The 27,985-nt window shown below is 35.7% G+C and overlaps 1 protein-coding gene across 2 annotated transcripts; it reads right to left on the reverse strand.

The window, feature by feature from the left end:
* Nucleotides 1–2,058: 2,058 nt before the first annotated feature.
* LOC125651862 (uncharacterized) lies at nt 2,059–25,243 on the reverse strand. Of its 2 annotated transcripts, XM_056152869.1 has the most exons (4): nt 24,661–24,845; nt 24,278–24,500; nt 4,374–4,599; nt 2,059–2,493 (listed from the first exon to the last, which is right to left on the reverse strand). In XM_056152869.1, the coding sequence occupies exons 2-4, from the start codon at nt 24,439–24,441 to the stop codon at nt 2,344–2,346; spliced, it is 540 nt and encodes a 179-aa protein (XP_056008844.1). In that variant the 5' UTR covers nt 24,442–24,500; nt 24,661–24,845; the 3' UTR covers nt 2,059–2,343. The 2 variants fall into 2 exon arrangements, with proteins under 2 accessions (XP_056008844.1, XP_048736632.1); XM_048880675.2 differs by having other exon boundaries at nt 24,278–25,243.
* Between the last annotated feature and the right edge of the window lie 2,742 nt (nt 25,244–27,985).

Raw genomic sequence — 27,985 nt, forward strand, 5'->3', positions numbered from 1 at the left:
TATAAGCATGGACGGATCCGGGATTTCAATTTACATAGGACCGGAAAACATTGGAGAGACAAGAGGTCCGTGGACCGCTTTTAGGTCCCCAGTGCGCCCTGTTGGGGCCCCAGGGAGCAAAGCTTCTGGAACGTCGCGTGTTTTACGGATTTTGATAATGAAATCTGGCGTAAATCTAATAGAATTCTCAAGTACACATACTGCGATATGGTTTGAGAATAAATGTTTATTTTCTAACTTCATTCAATTACCTTTGATAACACTGCTGTATCTAACATCGGTGACGTCCATAACTTTATATACCGAAAGGTTGAAGATCTAGGGAAATAATTGATTGATACATCTCCCAATATGGCATCAAATGAAGTGTCAATAGGTGATGGACACATACATGTATATCTTATAATCATATTCATCAATTTATTCAATCATGTACGGTGATTCAATAAAGTAAAGAAATTGACATCTGCATCAGTCTTCAAGAAAACTTTTCTGAGACGCTAGCCATAGCCATACTGGTTAGTTAATTAGACAGATTTACTTCCTTAGTACTAGTATCGTTATGCTTGGCTTTTTCTAGCCCGTATGTGAAATGTACATGTAAACATAAACACTAAAGGCATGATTTATCAGGATGAATTACAACCACATGAAGATGCTTTGAAAGAATTGTAATTGTTGATGAACACAAATCGGACTCAAATGCAGAAAGAAGTTTGTTGTAGTTTTTTTTTTTCAATTCAAGCAACTTATTGATCCAAGATTTTTCACTAGCTAGACAGGCTAGTGCCGAGACATTTTAAACCAGCTGGGGAGTCGGCAAGTTCATCTTTGTTAGTTTAAATTAATGAAGACTGTTACAATGTAACTGTAAACATCTTTCATCAGTATTAATATTTTCTCTGAACTCCCTCGGTAGACATGTTCTAGTACTGTGGTCAGACCACATGTTGGTTTTAATTTCTTTTAAGTTCTGCAGCATTTTTAACCGAACACAATGATAATCAATATTGAAACCTAAACCGGCATATAAACGGTGAAATAAAAAAAAATCAGTTTGAAGAAATAATATGTTTTTGATGATATTCCTTTTAAAAACATGCATGATATGTCAATCAATTGATCGACAAATATGCATTTACTCTATAAAAAACAAGACGTGTTTGTGAAACACTGATGCCCCCGGATTACGACAAAGTGGAACTCATTTTAGTGAATAATTTTCAAAGTAGACCAGAGGTCAATATCAAGGTCACAAGGTCAACGAATTTGGTACCAATGGAAAGGTCTTCTAACAAGAAATGCACATGCTAAATATGAAAGCAGTGCCTTAGGGTTTAACGCCACAAGGAATACACATGAAAGAAAAAGAAAGTTGTGTCTTTATGACCAAGGTTAATCATTTTTGAAAATTTCCAAAACCTAGGTCAATGGTCAATGTCACCAAATCTGGTACCTATGGAAAGGTCTTTTCACATGAAATACTCATGTTTGTATAAAAACAGTACCTCTTACGATTTGAAAGATCTGGCTTATATTGGAATTTTCTTTAAAAAATAGGTCAAAGGTCAATGTTAAGGACACCAGGTCAAAGATGTTGGAGTCAATGGAAAGGTCTTGCCACAAGGTATACACATACCAAATATTAAAGGTCTACCTCTTATGGTGTAAAAGATATGACCAAGGTTAAAGTTTTTTGCCCCAGACAGAGAGGCCAAAAAAACTATATGCCCAAAATCTTCGATTCTATGCTGGTTTATTCAGAAGAATATTGAGTTCCTATTCTAAAGAAATGTTTCTGGTCGAAAAAAAAACCCAACAACTAGGAATCGAGATTTTTCCTTATATACGAGAACAAACATTGGGCAATACTAAACAAAGTACCTGTACAGATGTCAGATCACTTCGATAAAAATCCTAGTAGACTGTTAATCTCACGCGAAATATCAACAGGAACTCTCAATAAGTATGCATTAGTGTTTCTTTAAACATATTATTACCTGAAGGAATGGCTTTGTAGGAACTGGAATCGGAGCACACGAAGTAAAAGACATTGAAGTAGAAATTACAGGTATATTTTGCATTACATTTTATAAATTATAACATGTATAAATACATGTGTCATGCTATACAAGATGTATGAATTACACAAAATATACACTTTTTCTTGTCTAGGGGTGATCAAATTCTGAGAGGTTATTGAAATTCGTATGCTGTTCATGCACTCTGAAATCATTGTTATCACAAATGCACAATTCGATGTAGATGTATTTTCTGGAAATTGACCCCTTTTCTCTGACGGAAATCAGGTGTATGGAATGCCGGACAAACATCACTTGATGCCTAATATGTTATTATTGGAGCATCTATCAGTCCTTTCTTCATATGGAAAGTCATGACCTTAAAGAGTTGGGCCCATGCATCCTCCATTCCCATCGTCCATTGGTCTCCAAAATGAGGTTTGATAGCAAGTACAAACTGATTTCCTACCAGCTGAAAGAAAAACAGAACGCAGTGAATGAAAATGAATATTTTACAAATCGGTTTTTAAAAACACGTTTTAACAAGAGGCCCACAGGTCTTAACGGTCACCTGAGTATAATAGCCCATACAGAAAGTCTAATACTATATTTGCATTTAAGTCTCAATATGGAGTCTTTTTTGCATATGTTTATAATCTTTCAAAATATGCTTACAATTTCTATTCAAATATTAAAGAAGAGAAATGGACGTTTGAAGCATACAAATCATTTTGACATTCCCCACCCCCTCCGAAAAGCCTGAACCCCTGACCCATGAATTTCACAACTTAAAAAAAGAGGATTGATTATATGTTGTTTAACGTCCCTCTTTTGCATTTTTCACTCATATGGAGACGTTTTAAAAAGAGGACATCACAGACATCATAACCATGCATTTTATTTTTTCCAATGACTGAAAGTAGAGAAGAAATAATTTTTTAAATACATTTCCATGATGTGGCCATATTGGCCCTGACCAAGGGCCTGAACCCCTGAACCAGGAACCATGATTTCACAAATCAAGTAGAGAGCTTCAAAGACATCATAATCATACATTTAATTTTTCTCAAATATATATGGAAGAAGAGATTTTCGAAGATTTAATACATTTTCACTATATGGCCATATTTAACCCCACCCTAGGACCTGAACACCTGACCCAGGGACCATGAATTCTACAATTTTGATAAAGGGCTCATGAACATCATAATCATGGATTTAGTTCTTCTCAAATATATATGGAAGTAGAGAAGATTTTCTAAGATTTAATACATGTTCACTATATATGATCATATTGGCCCCACCCTAAAATCTGAACCCCTGAATTTCACAATTTTAGAAGAAGGCATCACGGACATCATCATAAATATGCATTTGGTTTTTCTCCCACTAGTGTGGGAGTAGAGAAGAAGATTTTTGAAAATTTGGCATTTTTATTTTGCAGTCCCTGGGGGAGCTAAGATATAAATAAATTTCACAATCTATTCATTCCTCTTATTATCCTTAAGACGCTTCACATCTTTTATGCGGTTTATGTAAGCACGAAAATGACCATGTAATGAGGTACGCCTGATTTTATGTACAGGAACTACACTAAATATCAATTTTACAAATTGCAACAGCAGACAGTGGAGGTAACCTACACCCCGTGAGTTTTAACGTCAGGGCAAGAACATAAGATAAGGTTTTAACTTACATTCACTAATGTATTGTATAGGTTTGTAAACTAAAAGAAACTTCATAATCACGATTCATTTCTCGCCAGAGGGCGCGTTACGCAAGCTTCATTTACATCTCTCTCAACGGTTAATTGACGTGACAATTTAATCACATGGTATAAACAGTCTTTCCCTTTATAAGTTCTGACATCAGATGATACACCAGGCTCTTTTCATAGTCCACTGGCACTCCGATAAGCACACTTTCACCATTTAACTGTTTTTCTCTTATTTTCCAAGTTTTGTCGTATTTTTACAGCCTTTCCACGTTTACATCAAATTTCCACCACGTGGATGTCCTACATTCATATGCGTTTTATCAAGTAGTTCCAAAATCAGAAAAGAGTGATTGCAAACAATTTATAGTAAGCATCAATTTAACTACACTAAAAGCCTTTCATATTTAGTCCAAAACATAAATGAAGGATATTAGAAACTTTTACAAGATTTCTGTAAAAAGCCGTTGACAGAGGTGTAGTGCTCGTAACGCACGGGACTTTGAGTAGAGAATGAGTCGCGATTATGACGTAAAATATAAAACACATACCAGGTTTCACTGTAAAATGTGTTAATGAGCATTTAAATGTATATGTTAAAAGGCAAATACTAATACGTATAAGTTTACAACCCGTACATCAACAAAGTCGTATCTGGCGTTGTAATTTGTATGTCTTTCCCCCAATTCGTGCATAAGACTGTGTAATTTTTCGGGAGTCTTAATTCTGCCTATGCATTTCTCCACGGTTCCCATGACCCGCAACGCATGTGACCTCAAGATAGCACTGTGTTCCATGTCTTCTTTGGAAAGTTGTTGGAATGGTAAAAATGCATCTTGTACTTCTGGATGAGTTTGAAATAAACTGTAAAGATAAAACAATTCATATTTGAGTAAAAAGAAAAGAATTGTTTTCATTGAACATACTCTGATTTTTCCGGAAGCGGAGGAAAGATATCATGCATAATATCGTAAGGCATTATGTATCACAGCATAGTATAAAATTCCGTTAACTAAATGAATGAATGTATACTTTTACTTGTTCAGATGTGCAGTGAAACGCTTTTGGAAGTTGACCGTGCATCTGGCACAAAACCAATGTACGACATACAAATAATATCTATTTTGAATTATAATTTCAGCAGATAATTATAATTTTAGCAGACGGCTTTTATATTTAAGAATAAATCGTTGAAATCAAAATATAATAAATGATACGAAAATTACATACTCGTATCATATATTTTGCAAGAATATCTCTTTTCCACTAGAACACCACTACTACTTGTTCGGATCGTATTCTTTGTCGGTGTTAGTCTAGTGCCGTAATCTGAGAGATTTCCGAATGAAACCTTACTGCTCTTTTTCCGAGACTTATTTGAAACGTCTAAAGACCCGTCCAGATCAAACAAAACGAGGAGGCACACTGGTTCGTTGACTTTATACTGTAAACATTTATGGTTGTTACTTTATGGTTTTATTTAACTGCCAGCTTTTTTACAGTAAAAATGAAAGACTTCACATTCAGTGCAATTATAGAGTTATCGATCCTGGTGGACTAAGCTTTCTCATAGACAACACAAGAAACATCAATATTGGTGCAAGCAAAAATTATTTGCGTGTGTCAACTAAAGTTATTTCTTTCCGATGTTGTAGCATAGACTTTCCCCCCGGAAAAACGGGCCCGGGATAGATTTTCTACCATAGGGGGAAAAAGTGCCCCAGCAAATAATTTCCCCCATGTACAAAGTCAGTATAGAGTCCCCCCCCCCCGGGGGCGGAAAAACCGCCCTGGTACAGAATTCCCCCTCCTGTTTCCGGATTCCATTGTTAGTTTGTCGTTAGCATCAATTTTCAATAGAATATCGAAGTACAATGTACGAAACAGATGTGGAAGACTCTGTGGTGTCTTTTATTTCGAGTTCACTGGGATATATCCAATCGACATGTAAATGAAAATGATCATTGTTGACAGATAAAACGTCGTCGATATATCTAAATGTCGAGTTGAAGGCCACAGCAAGAGATTTTTTCTTCTTAATATGTAGAAGCTTTTGAATAAATATAGAATGAAGCAAACCCATGCAATTGTAGATTATAATCAATGAAATTTGTTATTTTTGCTATAAAGCTTAAGAAGTACATGTTAAAAAAGTTACAAAAAAGAAACAAATAGATGCTGTTAAATTGTTATAGTTTAATTAAATAAATATGCGCTCATTAATATTATGATATTCATAAAATAGACGAATTTTTTTTTTGAGATGCTAAAGTTGGGTTTACACGTTGAAAACTTTTGAATTGCATATAGTAAATACAATATGCTTCCCAAAAGACTTTAACGATACGATTCGTAAAAAGTCGACTAAAAGATATACAATTAAAATATCTGAAAAGTAAAATAGATGCACTGTCTAAATAAAAATAATTTAACTTTCCCGTTTATTTAGATTCGAAATTTTAAAAACATTAACTTCTTCCCAGCTTCACCATTTCAAATGTTAGATACTAGTAAATATCGGAAAAGACTTGAGATGTCTGAATGAATTTTGATATACCATTACATGATTTGAATATTTTCCTTTAAAAAAATAAGATGATGATTGTGATACACAAGACCCTGCTTAAAATAAAAATAAAAAAGAATTCCTGGGTCTAGATAGGCAAGAGAATTCTGGTAACAGAACTGGAAACGGATACATAGCTACATGTAAAATGTGAGAAGGGGGGAAAGCGTACTGTCTTTTAGGGGGAAATTCTATACTGGGACGGTTTTTCCTAGGGGGATTGGGCCCGGGTTAATTCTTCCTTGGGGGAAATTCTATGCCAGGCCCATCTTTCTGGGGGGAATGTCTATTTCGGGTCCGTTTTTCCGGAGGGAAAGCCTATGCGGGAGGAAATTCTATGCTACAACACCGGGAAAAGAAAGGTGTTTCGAAGATGTACAGGAGTTTTGTTCTATTCCGAAGATAACAAACTAAGTGAAAGGTATGAAGTTACTATTTATTGCTAGCGCCGTCGGGCAATGATGCAGCTAGTCTTAAGATTTTCACTTAATTCACAATACAAAAGTCAACAGCATGCTTATACGTACATGCACACTGTTTACGATTAATCGATATAAAGCCTCGACGAAAATTAACTTCTTAATAAAACAGCAGGCTATACATATTGCACATTTGTCCGATCATTCGATATAAGCATCGACTAAAAATTACTTTTTTTGCATTCATTCTTTTCCGTGACGATGTGCGGGCTTCTATTCATGTTTAGTTATAAACACCAGTCATTGTATGAAAATAGCCAAAAAACCAAAGCATGAATGGGCGAATAAATTTTGTTTATCTAAAAATTAAATACTTTGTATTACAATTATATTCCACTCCTAAGCTAACAATGATTTGTCTATTGAATATTTTACTTTTTATCATGTGACGTATTTTGCTGCGTAACCAATGGAATTTCTAAACGTTACTCGCAGAAAATAAAGGTCAAAATCTAAGTACACTGTAATAATTTAAATTACTATGATAACATTTGGATAATTAAACATACTTGCATACTGCATAGTAAATATCAGATGTGGCGCTAGCATAAAATATAAGCGAATTGCAGATCTTGTATAATGACGCCATCACTAAAGAAAGACAGAGGTTCTTGAAGAATCTCGCGATAGTAATTAGGCTGAAACGATTCACCGAAATATTGACACTGTTCAATATAAACGCTCGATTCTATGTTCGATTCATTGCCTCGATCTTCGGTTCTATAAGGTGTTTTTTTAAAAATAGGGTTTGGTAAAATACATCGGGCTTGATTTGTACTTATTATTTTTACATTCATGAGGGACAAAATGGCGTCCGATAACGGTCAAACTGTTGTTAGCCTCGAGTCTGACAAACTCATTTATAAACTTTATCAGTTTAAACTACATAGCTATCAGGCATCTTACCATTCGGCGGTTTGGAAACAGTTTGCTTTTAAAATTGTGACTGTGTTAATCTCAGTAATTAAAATTTTCTTCAATGTCATTAATTATTGGTTTCTTCTACAAAATGTATCGTATTGAAAATTTTGAATCGTGGTATAGGTATTGCAGTACGTATCGTTTCAGCCCTATATTATTAGTATACGGATCGCATACATTGGTAAATCAGCATTACACATTGTACAATGAATCATTTTTTCCCGTAGGAATAAAAACCTTCGTGTCTCAAAATAAAAACAAGAGTTGTTAGAGGACAACATGGCTTGCCAGATTGGTTGGTTGTAATTTCTTTAACGTCCCGCTCGTGAATCTTTCACTCATGCAAGGTGAAGATAACGAACAAGTGATCAATCTCATAACTCCTGTAAGCAATACAAAATAGATAGTTGGGCAAACACGGACCCCTGGACACACCAGGGGCTCATATGGAGTAGGTCAAAGTCTAAGGCCAAAAATTCTGGTACCAAAAGAAATGTCGTGTAAAGTGGCATTTGTATTTGAAATATCAAAGCCCTTTCACTCTTGGTTAAATATATATAACCAAGGTCAATTTTTTTTAATGATAAGTCAAATTTTAAGGCAAATGTTAATAGATCAAATGTCTAGGTGCCAAAACAAAGGTGTCTTCATGAGACATCTATATGTAAAATACCAAAGCCCTATACCTATTGGTTAAAAGATACAGTCCAGGTAAAGGGTTTTGAAAAATAGGTGAAGATTACAAGGTCAAACGTACTTGTATCAAAAGAAAGGTCTCTTCATGCGGCAATCTATATTTGAAATTTGAAAAATCTTCTCCTTTGGTTCAAAAGATAATGCCCAAGTTAAAGTTTTTAAAAAGTAGGACAAAGTCCATAGCAAAGGGCACTAAATCAAAAGTCTTGGTACCAAAACGAGATCTCTTCTTGAGAAGGTGAAGATAAACGAACAGTGATCAATCTCATAACTCCTATAAGGAATACAAAATAAAGAGTTGTGCAAACATGGACCACTGGATATACGAAATTTTCCAAAACTAGCAGCATCGAAACGTACGACCTTTCAATACTTCACACCACCAATTGCTCAAGGTATACAAGATATGATTTTAATCTTCCGGTTACAGAGTCTCCCAAACAAAATACTTTCTGTATAAAAGTGGGTTTTTCCTGCATTAGTATTACTAGTTTGTATGTCACAACAACCTTTAATCATTTCTGAAGATTACGTTTGTGTTTTCGTTATAGTTTTGAAAATATAACGGAAACACGAAAGTAAAGAAGAATGTCCAACCAATTTATTGATATATGCATGTCCAGTGTTTTGACATGCTTTGAGTAACTTTGAGGCAGGTGAGGCAGACGACGTGAAAAGAGTTGCATGCCTTCTCTTCTTACATGTATAATAACTGAAAACGTGATTTTACCAATACGAGACGAAAAATAACATTTTTGGTGATGATCTTTAATGTATGTCTACAAAACATAAATTGAAAATAAAATAAGTGTCTATCCCAGATCCGAAAAAATAAGGTGATAAATCAAGGTGGGGGTGTGGAATGATTATGATCCATGCCCCAAGTGTCTGTGCTATAACCCTGTCAAAATTCCACCATCTCATAAACAATACACTCCTCGTTTATACAACAGTTCCTTTGAGAATGACAGATGCAAAATCACAGCATTCTTTGCAATTTATATTGCAAACGTCAACTGCCGAGAAATTGTTAATGCAAAGAAATATTCGGTGGTAAATTTTAGATAGGAAATTAAACTTTGCAACAGAAGAAATGGATGCGATCTTCTCAAGACAATGAGGTCAAAGAATAATAGCTTTGTAAGCTACATGAAAACTACTGCCGTAACGTTAACTTAATGCTCCTACATCTGTACAATATAACTAATGTCCTTAAAATTATCAATCATGAGAGATATATAGAGAGGAGCATACATCGACACGGTGCTTCTTGTCGACTAGAGATCGAGTGTAAAGTGATACAAATCAGTGCACAATTTAGAAATTATAATTAACAAGAGTAAAAAATATAAATGAAATAAAGAAATTAAACAATTTCATGTTTCCAACTTTCGGCAAAATATCCATGTGCTATGTTATCAAAATCTGTACATTGTTTTGAAGTTTGGAATTCGACTCCGTCATATTTCCAATCAATATTACAAAAAATGCGTATTCTGTGAACGATGTTTGGATCTTTTTACAAACATCGTTAAAAAACGACTTCTAACTACGGCAAATGATGAAATATTCAGACCACTGGTTACACGAGAAGGCAGGAAAATGTCACAATCAGTAGGTAAAATAAATCAATATGTGACAAAAATATACACATTTACCGTAGAGGAGTCTACACAATTTCAAGGGTATCCGTAAATTGCGAAACGAAACAAGGTCAAGGAAAGAAAACCAGACGAAACTCAAAGTCGAAACCAAAGGAGACGAAGTCAGCTTAAAACTTTTGGTTACTGTTTTATCTTCTTTTTTAAAAAAGAAGGAATGTTGATGGTAATCAGGGAGAGTGTCCATTACAGTTACTAGTATCTACAAATTTAACAATGCATATGTCACCCAAGATTACTCTTCCTAGGCACCTGATCCCACCTCTGGTGTGTCCAGGAGTCCATGTTCGCCCTACTCTTAATTTTGTATCTTTGATGGGTTTTATGAGATTGATCACAGTTTGTTATCTTCACTTGTTCATACATATTTCTATAATTATTCCTTCACCAAGCAGTAAACGTCTCGGGTCTCTTGGACATGACCTTAAAAACGGAGATTCCGTGACACAGTAGGTGTTGGCACGATTACTGCTGTAAGCACCACGTTTAAGTCAATTTTTTAAAATACTTTATCTAAAGCTGACGTCTCTATAGGAGTGGAAAATGTTCAAATGCGACGTAAAACAACATACACAATACAAACTACAAGGTATCGATGTCGAGAAGTCTTGCAACTTGTGATGAAATCGAACATCAAAATAAACATTTGAAAGTTAACAATAAAATAAAATGACGAAGCTTCCTAATTAGGCAATAGTCAGACATCACAGGCTAAAAATCAAAACTCTGCTGCTTTGCTTCTTTGTAGATGGGGATTGCATGATGTGAAGAGCTAACGATGGGGCAAAACATTGTCATTTCTTCAAAGACAAGGGTAAAAAGACAGGATACCTTTGAAAACATGAAACTCAAAAGTCCTCTTCAGCTAATTGGTACCAAGCTTTTGATTAATCCTTATAATGGCATATCGATGAAACTCATGACGAGAGTTCATTATAAAACAATGTCATATTTTAACTATTTGACTAGTTCAATCATTCTCTGGGGATGGAAGTAAATCTATCCTTTGATTTCTTTTCACTATCACATTTTCATATGCTCGTGTGTCGTTTAAATGATCAACTTTCCTTTTATAATTATGAAATATTCTTTCAATTTTTTCATGTCTGGGACAGTTAAATCTTTGCACCATTACTGATGTGCACTGTGCCCGTCAAATCATTAATGGCACGAGTGATATTCCTGTCTTTAGATAGCCACAAACATGCTAGAATTATGTACTTTAGTTAGGAAGCATTGGGAAAAGATAATGTTCAATTTTCAAAGTTTTTTTTTTTTTTTTTTGCGTACATTCTTGTGTTTTCCTCGACATAAAAACTACGTACGTTTAAGATTTCAATCCAATATTCACAAAATAGGTATGATAGCTAACAAAACATATTCTTTTCTGGAAATTATCTATTTATAATTTTGTTTTGTGTGTATGTTGACATGTTCAGAGATGTAGTGCCACACATTTTTGTTCTCTGCATGGCGCTTACGTATGTAGCAGTGAGGGTTTTTTTTTTATCGTTCAACGCCCATCCGTTTTTATAGGGGAAATATGTCCTCATTAATGTCACCCAAGAGGGTGTGGATTTTAAAGGGGCACGAATACGATATTTGATCGATGAAATCGACAGGGTTTTTTTTGTTTGTTATAGAAATAAAGATCTTTTATGAAAAAGTAGATTTGTAAAACACATATGTCACCCATGGTGCAAAATTGGAAAAGGTTATACACACATGATTTAATTGATAGTAGTATCATCAATTCAAAATATTGAGCAGACAATATCTTCCTATGTCAAGAGTGGATTGACCATGTGACCTAAAAATCAATAGGGGTCATCTACTCCTTATGCTGTACCAGTGTACCAAGAATTGTGTCAATCAAGCAAATAATTCTTAAAATATAGGAAACAATATATTACTAAGTCCAGTTTCACCCTTGACCATGTGACCTCAAAATCTATAGGGGTCATCTTCTCCTGAAGATGTACCAGTGTACCAAGCTTAATGTCTGTCAAGCAAAGGGTTTTCAAGATATTGAACGAACAGTATATTCCTACATCCAGTTTGACCCATGACCATGTGACCTCAAAATCAATAGGGGTCATCTTCTTCTTAGGATGTACCAGTGTACCAAGTTTGATGTATGTCAAGCAAAGGGTTCTCAAGATATTGAGCGAACAGTATATTTTAATGTCCAGTTTGACCCTTGACCACGTGACCTCAAAATCAACATAGGTCATCTTCTCCTGAAGATGTACCAGTGTACCAAGTTTGATGTCTGTCAGGCAAAGGATTCTCTAGATACTGAGTATTGAGTGGTCAGTATATTCCTATGTCCAGTTTGACCCTTGATCATGTGACCTCTAAATCAACAGGGGTTATCTACTCCTTAGGATGTACCAGTGTACCAAGTTTGATGTCTGTCAAGCCAAGGGTTCTCAAGATATTGAGCGGACAGTATATTTCTATGTCCAGAGAAGATTGACCCTTCGCCTGAAAAACAATAGGGGTCCTCTTCTACTCATAACCAAGCCACATATGAAATATCATTACGATGAAGTGAATGATTCTCAAGATATTGAGCGGACAACATGTGGTCTACCGACATACCGACCGACAGGTGCAAAGCAATATGCCTCTCTTCTTTGAAGGTGGGGGGATAAATCACAGGATATATACTTTTCATTTACATAAAATCCGGCTCCCAAAAACGAAAACACATACGAACAAACTTTGTTTGCAGTACGGGGTAGAATAACGTTGATTTACCATTATGCTTCATGAATTGAACTTCCATTATGTAACACTGAAAAAAAAGGCTGAAATTCATTAAGAAATTTATCTGCGAAATTGCTTCCAGTTGTATTCAGATACAAATACATTTTGTATTTACATTTCCGATGTTTTTTCCTTTGACATATTCAATTGTAAACCATACTGATAGTCATTTGCTCATGAAAGCACTGCAGTAGTGAACAATTGAACTGCAACTCTTCACGCTGTCATACTATTCATGAATATCGCTAATGCGTTCCATGAAGTACGCCAGCGTGAAGCGTCACAGTTCATACCCTACTGTATTTTCAAAAATGAAATGTATTTCTTGATCGTTACTTAAACTAAGTGCAAACATACTCTCATATACGAACGATGTAGACTTTTTGTTATACTATATACCATTTGGTATTAAAATGGGTTTAGTTTGTCGGATAATTCGCATGCAATCCTGTACGCTTATGCCGAGATCCCGAGCACCATGGGTATAAATCACTGATATTTCGGTAAGCTTTTGTTCATTTGCTTAACGTCTCTTTGAAATTTTTCAATCATATCGAGACTTCACATCCCGTGGTGATCCGAGTTAGAATATGTCCTCAGTTGCCCCTTGCTTGTCGTAAGAGGCGATTAAATGGGGATGAGACCACAAAACCCGAAGCCCCGGGTCACAGCAGGTGCGGCACGATAAAGATCCGTCCCTGCTCATAGGCCGTAAGCACTGAGCATAGGCCTAGATTTTGCAGCCCTTCACCGGCAATGGTGACGTCTTCCCATGAGTGAAATTTTTTCGAGAGGAACGTTAAACAATATTCAATCAAGACGTCACAAATTTGCAGGTGAAGTGCCACAAAGGACTATGACAGTGAGGGTTCTTTGAAGTGCTAATGCCTGCCGCTACACGAGAACTCGATTATTTAGATTTCATCCAAAATATCCATGCCTCTCACTTCTAAAGCATATGCCGAGCATTTGGCGAAAGATAGGTAACTACCTGTTTTCACGTCTTAAGGTTGACATTGTCAAGGCACGAGTGGAATTCGAACCTACGAGCTCCCGGTCACTACTGAACTACGGTATCTGATGTATTCAAGTAAGCAAAGTACATGTAAATACAAATACGATGTAAAGTTATAAAAAGTGGAAATAACGAAAAGTTATAAGTCTCAATAATCCTATAAAGAATATGAAAGTTAGAGCAGGGCAAACACCACGTGGGATCAGCCGATCAGGTTCTAAGCATCCCCTGTTGGCAGGTCACACCCGTCGTGATCCCTATATTTTGTTCAGGTAAACTGAGTAGTCCGTAGTCAAAATCAGCATTTAAAGAACAAGTGTTACGATACAGTCAGACATAATTTATTCTAAAACAATTTGTATTTGTAAATAAGATCTTATTCATTATACCGACATCAGAATTTGTGAAATCATTTATGGTGATTTTAAACGAGATTGTTGAAAACACTTTAACACGAATTTTTCAATTTAGGTGAATTTTCTTCTTCCATCAAAATGTTAACATTTCCAGTGCGCAAATACTTTATGTAGGAGCACAATTTGTACCCATGGGAGATCCAACAGACCGTTGGAAGACCAGAACTGCTAATCAGTATTCATTACTGTAACAACACTATGTGATGAAATTACTAATATTAATCCTCCCATTGACGATAATTAAGAAATGGTTGTAAATCAATAATTAATGATAAGATGTAATCTTGATGGAGTTTGCGTTATTCAAATAGAAAGAGTAAGTCAAAACTATATCCCCAAAGATTGACGATGATATTACAAATCAAATTTATTAATTGTTGCGTAAAATAATGTATTGGTAACTCAATTATCATCAGAAAAGTTTCTTCTGATATATTAAGTAATTGATAAAGCCATATGCGATCACGTTGTTGTAATATCTTGGGACCCCGTGTTTGAATACCCAAATTAAACCTAGTCATAAACAGGATTGTTTCAGGCAACCGATATAGGTGTTCAACTAATAGAATAGGATAGGTAATGAGCCTTTCAGACAAGGCAAAACCTCTAGTCCCTAGGTTAGATATTTTAGTGTTTCATTTGAAATAGAAATGAAAGGAGAGTCGGGTATGTTCCCCGGATGCAGAAAATGGCTTTGCAGTGTAGTGTATCCCCTCGCAACATGGCGTATTCCAAAGACCTTGTCCTTTAGACAAGAAATCAGAAAATAAGATGTTTGTGCAAGAGACATGTAGAGTCATGTCATTGAATTTGGATATCAAACACACTCAAAATGATGCAACAAAGTTTCCTTCAAATGACCACGAATCTTTGAATTTGACGTTTGAAAATAAGCAGATTCCAGATCTTCCTGAAAGTTTCATAAAAATCACAGAAATTGTTTTTTTTCTTTTAATTACCTTTCACTGACCTTGGCATTTTAGATTGATTTTGGATACCATTAGACACATAGATATTCATGCATTATACCATTCCTGAAATGTAGCTATAATCTTGCACGCAACGCAGTTCCTTTCTTGTGACCCAGTCTCTCCACACGATATGATTTTCACTATATATACTCTATCGAAGAAATATGCGTTTTTTATTAGGCTATATAAGTTGTACACTTTATACAAATTATATAACTTGATCGAATTAAAAAGTAATCAAGCTAATTTCCTATTCATTCGAACGCCCCATCTTAAATTAATTCATGATCACGTGGCGTCGTCTTAAATCAGCTTACGACCTCACGTGATCATAACATGGCGACGCGAAAGCGTGTAGACTGTAAGCGGGACACATTCAGCGATAAAAGAAACAGGGTAGATGAAACATGCATTAGAATGGAATCCACATGGAAAAAGAAAAAGGGGGCGCCCAGTACTTTAAACACAGAGCTCAGGTCGATCCAGATGACATGGGGAGAAACTAAACAAGCTGCACATGACCGAGACAGATGGAAAACTATTGTTGAGGCCCTATGCCCCCTCAGGGGCCAAGAAGAATAAGTCAAGTCAGATGAAACCACTTTGAGCAATGGAATGGGAGTTAGATTTACGACTATATTCTGTATAAGAAATCCTTCTCCTATGATGTTTCCAATAATACTTTCCCCGCGCTAGCTGTATCATCGGAAACCCATGCTCGGTCGCAGCGTTAGCTCACGTCCACCACAAACGTCACTACTTCATAAAATCACTGTTTCTCCCTTGCATTGAATAGACCAGTACTACGTTGATACCAGTATAATTTATAAAAGTCGTCAGATATTATTTTTCAGTGTTTATCATGCTGACAAAATATTATCTGCTTTCCCACAACGAAAAAATACTGTTCAACACCGCACATATAGCTTTAACATGCATTGGTTATCTGCAGGGAAACTACCAGTAAATTCTTAATTCCTCTTAATTAAAACTCCTTTTGATTAGGGGGTAGAAAAACCTGTTCCTTGAAATCAGGCTTTAAAACGTTATATATTTTAAAATGCTTATCAATATAAATTAATAACCATTAATTTGTCAAATTACTTTATATTATTGAGTAAAAAATGGTTAATCATGCATTTATTTTTTTCAAATATGTATGGAAGTGGAGAGGAGGAGTTCACTATATGGCCATATTGGACCCCCTAGGGCCTGAAGACTTGACCCAGGGGTCATGAATTTCACAATTTTGGTAGAGGAACCCTATCTTATTAATACCATGTACTCAATTTGTCTGCTAGATGCTCAGGAGTAGAGAATAAGATTTTTAAAGACTGTATCAATTTTTTTTACCCCAAATTCATGACCCCTGGGTGGGATCATGAATCACAGAGGCTTCTTATTCATTTTGTTCTCAATCTTTAGATAAATATCTAACAAGGGATGACTCGAAAACAGGACACTGGTTGTAAACAAAGCTCAAAATCACCTTAGTTTCAAGAAACAGGTCGAATCTTCCTATCCAAAGGGCGTTAAGCATCTCCTAATACAAGTCCAATCCTTTCATATCTAATTTAATGAGTTTTATAAACAAAAATAATACAAGCTGTCTGCATTGTCGTCGATCACGCACAGGAAAAGATAACTTCCAGCTTTCGGAAACTCTCGGGAGTGCTTATATATAGAACGAAAAACCTAGAATTTTTTTTACGCAAATGACGGTATTTAAAACGGGAATTTTTTTCTTTGGCAGGTAACATTTTATTTCAGCCTGATTTTAAATGCAATTGTACTACACTTCCGTCTATAAAACTCATTAAATCAAACATAAAAGGATTGGATTACGTTAGCTTCATTGCAGGAGTTATCTTTTCCTGTGCATGATCGACGACAATGCAGACAGCTTAAATTATTTTCGTTTATAAAACTCATTGAATTAAATATGAAAGGATTGGACTACGTTGGAATTGTTTAAGGAGATGTTTAACGCCCTTTGGATAGGGAGATTTGATCCGTTTCTTGAAACTAAGGTGATTTTGATCTTTGATTACAACCGGTGTTCTATTTTTGTGTCATCCCTTGTTAGATATTTATATATAGATTGAGAACAAAATGTATAAGAAACCCCTGTGCATGAATTTTACAATTTAAGTTCCCTTTCCCCTGCAGATGCTACACACTAAATTTGGTCAAAACTAACTCAGGTGATCTAAATAGAATTAAAGAGTAGCAGGGCCACACTTTATCATATCAATATGCAAACGTTCTGAATTCAGGGTTGTTGCTTTGCTTTTTTTTTTTTTTTTTACATGGACCCTGAGTAATACAATTTACATAATACATGAATATTGGGGGGGGGGGGGGTTAATATTCTTTTCCAGATTAGCAAGGTCATGTTAGTTATATCGATACGTCCCGTCGAAAAATTTTCACTTATTTTGAGATGTCACCAGTTGTAGGTGAAGTATCACTACCTATGCTTTGCGCTTACGGTCGTAGCAATGAGGGTTCTTTAACGTGCCAACGCCTGAAAGGCCCATGATTCTCACTTCTAAATGCCGAGGGTTTGGCAAAGGAGCAATCACTACCTATGCTTACGTCTTAGGTTTGACATGATGATAGCACAAAAGGGGCTAGAACTCACGATCTTCCGGAAGGGAACGCTCTACCACTGAGCTACCGCGACCGGTTATAATGATTTTGAGGCATCCACATGTTTAGTTAAGTCACAACGTCATGCAGCTATAGGTTGAGATCATGGTATAGGATTAGAATCTTCTGGAGAACAGTAGAGGGAAGGTGACATAGGTGAGCTTTATGGTCCATGGGCCTTTTGTGAGCTTTTTATTTGAGTAGATTTTGATAAGTTATAATTGCATTTATGATAAAATAGTTGGCGCCTTCGCTTCGTGGTCCTGGGGTTCTGTGTTCGAACTGCTCTTTCGCCAAGTGCTCGGCATATAAAAGGAAGACTCGCATACTAAAGATATCTCGGACGAGGCATTAAGGCAGCCATTGGCACGATAAAGAATCCTCACAACTACTGCTCTGACCGTAATATCTACAACTGGCGCCATCTCTATAATTATACATAAATGCAAAATTCTCAAAGGAGGTTAAAATAAACAAGAATGCCAAGTTATTTCAATTCTTGATTTTCAGATATGGTTTTTAAAAGCACAATATAGTATTGATACTCCCGCAACTTTCAACAGGGTTTTAAAGACCCATAATGATAAAACTGAAAAATATTAGTAAAAGAGAAATGAAATGTGCCATTAAATCTGAAGAACAAAATAGCGGTGCTCTGGGTAATGTTCTACTGAAAACGACGACGTTTCTCTTCATGAAAGGTATACCCCACTTCTTAACAAAATATTAGTGTAAACTGAAATTGATATTAGATGTTTATTTACATCAATTTATTTCTAACTGCCGGATACCACAGTTAATGACAACATCTTAATTATTCATAAATTTCATTTGCTCTTCATTGTCAAGTATATTCTTGCCCTTAGCTGCAGAACTGTGTCGCAAATGGAAAGTTTTTATAATGGGTGAATCTGTAGCTCTCTGATCTGTCCAAATATTTTTCAGAGAGCTACAGTTCTGCAGCTATGCCCTTAGATGCCTTCGCACTTAGATTGATTGAATATTATTTAACGTCCCGCTTGAGAATTTTTCACTCATATAGAGACGTCACTATTGCCGGTGAAGGGCTACAAAATTTAAACCTATGCTCGTCGCTTATGGTCTTTGAGCAAAGAGGAATCTTTATTGTGCCACACCTGCTGTGACACAGGACCTCGGTTTTTGCTGCCTCATCCGAAGGACCGCCCCATTTAGTCGCCTTTTGCGACACACAAGGGTTACTGAGAACCTATTCTAACCCAGATCAACATGGGACCCTCGCACATAGAATTTCGAGTGCAAGATAATACACTGTATATACAGTGTATCAAGCAATCCAGTGTTCTACTGAAATAGATTTGACAGGCATGCAATTTATTAATGAAATATTTCATGTTCTCTCGTATGTTTAATGTGAACTGATTTCACCGCTCTTCTGACTGTGAAATAGCTTTGTGCCTGGTAAATGTATAGTCATACGTACGGTGGCAGGACAGGTTTAAAGTTGTTTTTTGTTGGTTTTTTTTGGGGGGGGGGGGGTACAAATTCGTTACCACGAAATAAAATCCGTATTTTTTATGGAGAAAAATGTTGTAAATAAGAAAAAGACATATTTCATTTATTTCAACTTTCTTTAATGCATGTACGAAATATATGTCTACAGTATTGGGGCTGCAGCTGGTGAACTCAAACTAAAGACCCTGTATTCTCTGCGAAAAGAAGGCAATAGATTTTAAAACAAAGAAAAAAGCATGGCACATTCTTTATTCTCTGCTAATAAGAGCAAACAAGTACATTGTACATGGACTGGTCACAAACTGCATGCGCGGGATTCTTTAACTGATATATAGATGATAATTATGTCATGATGCTTCAAAGGTTGATTAATATATAAGGAAGCAAAATAGAGTTTTAGTCGGACTAGTGATTAAATGTTATGGACTTAGTGAATTTCACAAACGTAGTAGTCCTTTGACAAGTAAATATTAAGAGAATCTTATTTCGTGGGAACGAATTTTATTTCGTGGAAACGAATTTTATTTCGTGGGAACGAATTTCTAAAGTTCTTCCACCTGTCCTAACCCAGCCACCGTACAAACGTGAAACTTAAGAGTACCAGTATTGTACTATCGATTGTGCGCATATACTGTGCAGCTCCTGACAGATTCATTTATAAATGATATTTTCCAAGAATTCAGTTTGCGGTTTTATTGCATGATACGGTAAATGCCGTTGTACATTCATTAGCAGGGGTTTGCACACACGTCTTTTGTTTTCCGTTCAGTAGATTTACATTTTAAAAATTTTGCGAAATTGTATTAAAACCTACCTAATCAATATTAAAGTAAGGAAATTGTCACCGAGTATCAAAATAAACAGACCATATCATCTCCCCTAGGCAGCACTTTTGGAAAGATATCCTTGCTTTTAGCCACTTTGATCAGTAACACGTACAGTCTGTGATATTGTATTTCATAGCAAAACAATTCAGGGAATGTATGAGTCACCGGAGGCAATGAATGGTCATGTATATTTTTAATGAAGGCGCATATATAAAATGGAAATAATAAACATGATTAAAGAAAAACAACCAAATCCAACGTAAACGTTACAATATGTCGACACAATTAAGGCTGCGTATTGTACATTTTGAATTCACACTTGTATAGCTCAATTTTAATGATGCCCGTGAATATGAAAGAAAATGATAGCGATTATTTTTTATGATGATGAACATGATTTATTATTGCACAAAATTTCAATCAATATTGCTTTCAATCAATATTTCTTCAACAATGGTAGTTTAATGTTTATGCTATGTGACCAAAATGTGGTAATGGGACACACACGAACACATGCACACACATACATGTATATATTTGACACGATTTACAAGAGTGTGGTGTGGTTTACAATAAACAAGTTTTTGCATTCACAGAAGATGAAGAAAGATCGTCTTGTCGACAGCAAAATGAATTGATGAGCTGCATAGTGTAAGAATAACGCGATACAGACTCGAAAATTATACGAGTAGTTTTTCTAATTTATTTGGGTAAATGTGTCGAAATAAACACAGCCATTTTCACTTTTCCTTCGGATGAACATTTCTTTGACATAATAGATCATTTCATAAGTTTGTTACCAGAATTTGTGAGACAAAACTCACCGCGACCAGTGCTGTAATTATTCCGAAACCTTGTCGAATTCCAACCTTCGAGCTTCTTCATTGATGCAGCCATTTAAAGTTTCATAATAGATTATTAATTTAGTTTTTTGCATCTTCCCATTCGAGAATTTTTCACTCATGTAGAAATGTCATCATCTATAGGTGAAGTGCCACAAATTTTTACCTATGCATAACTCTTACCATTTTAGATTTAGTGCCACAAATTTTAACCTAGTAAGTGTTCATCCTTCCAACGCCGACCGTGACACGGGGCATCTGCTTTGAAGTTCATGCCCTAACATTATGTACATTCGAAAGGTCTAAATTTATGGTACTTCATCTACATCATTAAATAATAATTCAGCTTATATTTAAGAAACTATTGGGTAAACCCGTTCACACGTACTCTAGCAAATGTTTCTTTTTCACTTTTTAAACATTCCACACTCTAAACTGCCAAATCCAATGAAGTTCAGCAATAGCAGATGTGAAAAACGTCTAGGTAGGTTTAGAATCAGTAAGTAGTTTTTTCTGTCGATATATAAGGAATAATTACATATGACAAAACTTTCAAAATACCTACTGACCCATTTGATAGTTGTGTATCATTAATTATATATAACATGACCTACGAATATATGTATCAAACTTAAAAATTAATCAAGCCAGAGAAACTCCTTTTCTGCTGATATAGGTTTTCCTTCTCATAGCAAATAAAATCATTTCAGAATTACCATTATCGTTGTGAACAAACGACTCGCTGAATATGCCCGCTAACAATAGCCAACACGTCATTAATTCAGTTACCTACTGTCGATTGTTGTCTTGGCTGAATTAGGTGACTAATGGGCTATTCTTTAACCAATTGCACAAAAGTTAGTTAAGTTTAACTAACAGATGACGTCTAGTAAAACGTTAATAAATGAGAGCTAACTGTCGGTGAAAGTTGACTAACCCTTGGCATCTGGGCCCAGGCGTATACTGACAGTCTTCAAATGTTCAGGGCAATTACAATAATCCTGAAATCATTCTAAACTGTATTTCTGCTCAGGGGCGGGTTCTTGTCCTAACTTAACCATTTCATAGAAGATATACCTTCATCATCTTTGTATGTGATTTCTTCAGGTTTGAAATATGTGGACCGTCCGTCTAACTTCTCCCCTGGTTTTCACGTGATTATTTTACAGAATGTTTGTATGGGTATTGAAGATGCACACGTGGCAAGGGTTTTGATTTTCTTAAATGTTTAAGAAAATTACAGGTTGTTGAACTTAGACAATTTTGAGGAAATATTACAAAGTGAGTACATGCTTTGTCCATTTAACTTCTCTCAGTTTTCAAGCTAAGGCCATTGTAAATAATTTGAAAATGCGCGTATCGAAGGGGTTTTGATTCCCAACAATTTTCTAAATGTCTTTGATGTTTGAAAAAATTACAGGCTTTCGAACTTTATCAGTTTTTACACACAGAACTCTTAGTTAATCTATATACCTCCTGTCACAGTTTTTATGATAGGACCTTTTATTCATACGATGCAAAAGAAAGCATATCGCTTGATGATGGTTGATACTACAGTACCTTAAGTAAAGTTCTACAACTCATGACATAAGAAAAACACTCCACAAAATTTTGTGAAGGGGGTATTATGTACTATTTCTGGTACATTTGTTTTATTTACTTGCAGCTGTAACTTGAATTTTATGTTTAATCATTTACGTGCAACTGTAACTTGAATTTTATGTTTAATCATTTACTTGCAGCTGTTATCAGTGGAATATTGAAATTACATTTTATTCCCTCACATGAATGAAAAATATAAGAGTAAGATTTAATCCCTAGTAGAACAAAATCCCATCAAGAAAAAAAAAAAATTAAAAAATGGAAAAAAAAAAAAAAAAAAAAAAAAAAAATGAAATTGGCACCAGTAACAGGATGTAGAAAAAGTCGTATTATCTGTCTTAAATGACCAGCTACCCTATCGATATTTTATTTCACCCTATCGATATTTTATTTCACCCTATCGATATTTTATTTCAGCCTATCGATATTTTATTTCATTGGTTATGCACCTTATAACAGTTGTGTGTTATTCTATGAAAAAAATCCTTTTCTAAGCAAACGAGGTATGTCGGCCATACAAAAGTCTTTTCAAGGTCATATGTCACATTTTCCTAATCTTGACACAAAAACCGGGACATACATTTTTTTTGTATGTAAAAAAAAATAATGAATACATTTTTAGATTTTTGCTTTAAAATAACACATCTTAATGTATTCAAAAATTACTTGTTTGATAAGAATCCACCCCCCCCCCTTCCCTAACAAAGGAAAGTATACGTGTAGAAAAATATTGTTGATACGTATTACCTCTCTCAGCTGATACACCCACTAGGTTCTCATTCATGATATCTTATTCAGTGTCTCGAGATCACCTTCCGTGATGATCATTATTTTTTTAAATTGCACACTAACTACAATTGTTGAAGTTTAAATACCTTTCATACACATACACAAAAGGATATTTGTATGGAATGACTAGCTGGTAGATTGAGATTGAAACTTTTAACCATAACGATATGGCGATATCCAGGAAGACGTCAAGAGAAAGGCGAAATATTAGTAGTGCTTCTGTGTATTATACGTTGTATCGTTGGGATCTCCATTTCATTTTTATTTTCTAATGTATGCTTTGGTCTTATTTTTAAAACCAGTTAACAGGTGAGGAATAATGTTGGCAAACTTTGGTCATGGATCAAGATTTACTGAAATGTTTTCTATCAATTAATATTTACTGACCCAAACACTAACATAGCCCTTGGGAAAGTTTATCAGATATTTTAAGCCAATGAATATATTTGGGATTGAACACAACTTGATATTAAACAAGCTTCAAGCTGTTGAAATTAAAAACAATAAAAGAAATGAAGATTCATGACTTTCTGTGTGTATATGTATGTATATATTTATATAATAATAATAATTCGAGGCGTATTGAGCAACAGGTTCTTTTAACCATAAAAGTTAAAGTAATGTAACCGCCGCCCCACTTTTTGAACTTCAAATGGCAGAGAAAAAGAAATAGCATATTGCATTCAAATAATATGTATACCGTGTTTGTTTTTATACACACACACACATATATATATAGAGAGAGAGCGAGAGAGAGAGAGAGAGAGAGAGAGAGAGAGAGAGAGAGAGAGAGAGAGAGAGGTTTAATTGGAACTTAAAAAATCTCATATAATACTCACTTCATAAATGTAATAACTCCCACTTTAGAAATATCATGTTTTAGAGAATCCCAGGATTTTTCTAAAATTTCAACCTGTGTGTCAGTCAGTGTTGGTACTTCCGGCTGAACATCCGCGTATTTTGTCTTGTTGATTGATGTGAACTTTGACTTTAAACATCCCATGTTGAGGATTTTCACAACTCTACATCGTATCTCTCCTAAACGTCCGTTTCGTTTTCTAGCTACAAATGATAATGCGAACACTCTGTTTTTATCACGTACTGTGAACTCTGAAACGAAACACTGGAAGTGATTTAATATTTCCGTAAACCCTTGACTTGTTCGCCAAGTTTTCAAATTGAAAATCGGTAAATCAGCCTTTGGGCTATACATGCGACTTGCCTACTGTCTGGTACTGTACGTATCAGTTAACGAATGTTATCTGCGTTATAACTGATAGATTCCACTTAAACTATCTGTACACTGTCCGATCCGAATCGACCACCAGTATTATGCGTGTACTGTAGAACACGTGTCTTTGTTCGCAGTATGACATGCAGGAGACATATCAAATAACGTCTGTTGTGTAAATATTAAAAACCAAGGAACACTACGACTTTATAATGCTTCAAGAAACGGAAATTGTCGATCAATTAATGGTAAATATCTCAGAAAGCCTTTGAACTGTATAAACTTCTGACGGACGTAAAAATACGGTAATGTGAATGTTTTGTTCCAGCTTAGACTGATGTACATGTGGTGCCGGGTTCCCACTCTGACAGACTGATATACATGTGGTGCCGGTCTCCCACTCTCACAGCCTGATGTAAATGTAGTGCCGGATTTCCACTCTGACAGACTGATGTACATGTGGTGCCGGGTTACCACTCTGACAGACTGATATACATGTGGTGCCGGTCTCCCACTCTCACAGCCTGATGTAAATGTAGTGCCGGATTTCCACTCTGACAGACTGATGTACATGTGGTGCCGGTCTCCCACTCTCACAGCCTGATGTAAATGTAGTGGCGGATTTCCACTCTGACAGACTGATGTGCATGTGGTGCCGGTGTCCCACTCTGACAGACTGATGTGCATGTGGTGCCGGTGTCCCACTCTGACAGACTGATGTACATGTGGTGCCGGTCTCCCACTCTCACAGCCTGATGTAAATGTAGTGGCGGATTTCCACTCTGACAGACTGATGTGCATGTGGTGCCGGTGTCCCACTCTGACAGACTGATGTACATGTGGTGCCGGTGTCCCACTCTGACAGACTGATGTACATGTGGTGCCGGTGTCCCACTCTGACAGACTGATGTACATGTGAGGGGAGACAATGGATTTTACAGATTGTAAATGTCACTCAACAAATCATCTCATGGCTACATAGAGTGATTAATAGATGATGAACAGTGTTTGTCTCTTGAATTACTTCTTTAAACTCCCCGGTAGGATATTTGACGACAGATTGTGAACCAGTAACGTCATTTGCCTCATTATCGAGATCAGTGAAACAAATCGATAACGCGGATAAACATATTAAGCTTCATTCCTCGTATTGATTATGTATCCCAAACTTCCCAAAGTTTGGGAACTTGTTGGTTTTACTCTGTTTCTTATCATAAGGTCTTCCGATTTTCAACGGAAGACGTTATAGTTAATTAACGGCATTTACAACAAAGAAACTTTTCCGAAAAATAATAAAAACATAATTTTATCTTTTTATAAATAAAATGAATACAATTTACGATATGGAATGTAATTCATTAACATGTTTTCTCAGTTATGTACCAAACATTGTGGGCAATTTGTGTAGGGATGTAGGGAAGGGTACATTAATATATTTCAACTTTTGAACATAAAAAATGACAAGTCCCCCTGGGTTTTTTTTTTAAGGAAAGAAGTACATGTAGGTACAGTTTTTAAAGTCATCTGGCCCAAAATATCGATGATTTCACTTGGAGATCAAATCCTGGCATTCAAATAAGGAATAGATTACAAACCCAAAATTCGCTCAGTTTGATCAGCAACATGATTTGTGTCATATGACGAGAGCTTAAAGTTGGCATTATATAGCAAAAATGCCATTTTCAATGAAAATATCCACAAATTCAGGTGGTTTTCCTTTCAGAAAACATACAGCGCATGCCTCGAGCAAATTCATATTCAAGCATGTTTTTCAATATTTGTGCTTATTACAACCAAACTATGTCCAAAAATTTATATCAACCCATGCGTCCATTTGGGAGGGGGGTATCAAGTGTCCTTAAAGGGGCATGGACACGATTTGAGCTGAAAATTTTCAAATTTTATTTTCCCATTTTTATTGTTTACAATGCTTAACTGAAGTATTCTAATCATTAACCAGAATTTGAATATCAATTGTTGAGTTACAAGTGAGATACAGCACTCACAATTCGTTGTTTTGTAAACAAGGCTCGTGTCATGTTTTTGTTTACCTATAGATTGCTCAATAGAAAATATCATGCTTAAAACAAAATGAGATGTGTCAAACACTAGAAACTGTTTAATTGTGTTCAGAATTAACTTGTAATTTGCTAAATCTGCTTTCAACGAAACAATTACAAGTATATTTTACCTATGTAAACAAACACATGGCACGAGCCTTGTTTACATAACATAGAATTGTGAGCTTTGCATTTCCCATGTACCTCGACAAATGATATTCAAAATTTTGCTGACCATTAGAAATACCTTATCGAAGCATTCTAAACATTAAAAATGGGGGGGGGGGGGATTTGAAAATTTTCACCTCAAATCGTGCCCATGCTCCTCTAAGGTCCTAAGTCTACGGTTTAATTAAGTTGTCCGTTTTCAATGATAGACATTCTTAGGTCTTTTTTGTGGCTTGGCTTTCTCGAAAACGTTATGACCGATTTCGTAAAATTTTCAGGGACAGTAAATGTTCACTTAAACTCGATAGGTTTTTTTTCCATTTTCGATTACTTATTACGTGCTGCGTTTCTCTCTCTCTCTCTCTCATTTTTAGAGGGTCGGCTTGTCTCCGAGTGTACCGCCGCGGTGGCCTAGAAGTTAAGAGTGTTCGCCCTTCGTGCGAAAGACCGGGGTTTGAATCCCGGCCGCGACAAACCTAAGTCGTTAAAACAGGTAGTGATAGTTCCATCGTCAAACGCTCGACATCAGGTGTGAATGTCATGGGTCCTCGGATATGACCTTAAAAACGGATGTCCCATGTCACAGTGGGTGTAGCACGCTAAAGAACCCTCACTGCTCAATGGCCGTAAGCGCCGAGCAAAGGCCTAAATTTGAAGCCCTTCACCGGTCTTGGTGACGTCTCTACATGAGTGAAAAATTCTCGAGACGTCAAACAAGATACAATCAATCAATCAGCGATTGTAGATGAGACTCGGTAGATAAGACATGGAAGTTGTAGATGACGTCAATACCTATTTGATAGTATTAAATTTTAGGGACCAGTCCCTTAAAGAAGGGGCCAGCGGGGATCAAAAGTATTTCTCAAAAACTATATTTAAAAATTTGTAAAGTGTTATTGAACAATAGTGTGTGTTAAAATGTTCTTCAACTACAGATATCATTGAAAAGATAACTGATTATTTAATAAGGGGTTTATAGGGGGAATAATATACATGTACGAAACTTTGATACTTTTAAACGGAAACTATTTTGTAAAGCATTAACAAAAATTGCTCACAATATTATTTTGAAAATGTAATTAAGGAGG

This window comes from Ostrea edulis, chromosome 1 (assembly GCF_947568905.1).
Source record: "Ostrea edulis chromosome 1, xbOstEdul1.1, whole genome shotgun sequence".
Classification (NCBI taxonomy): Eukaryota; Metazoa; Mollusca; class Bivalvia; order Ostreida; family Ostreidae; genus Ostrea; species Ostrea edulis.

Coding starts and splice junctions, on each gene's coding strand:
- LOC125651862 (XM_048880675.2), bottom strand. CDS start 24,651: ATGTATAGCCCAAAGGCTGATTTACCGATTTTCAATTTGAAAACTTGG. Junction 4,600..24,277: donor GGAGTTATTACATTTATGAA/GTGAGTATTATA, acceptor TTATCTTTACAG/TTTATTTCAAACTCATCCAG. Junction 2,494..4,373: donor CCAGATACGACTTTGTTGAT/GTACGGGTTGTA, acceptor TTTTTCTTTCAG/CTGGTAGGAAATCAGTTTGT.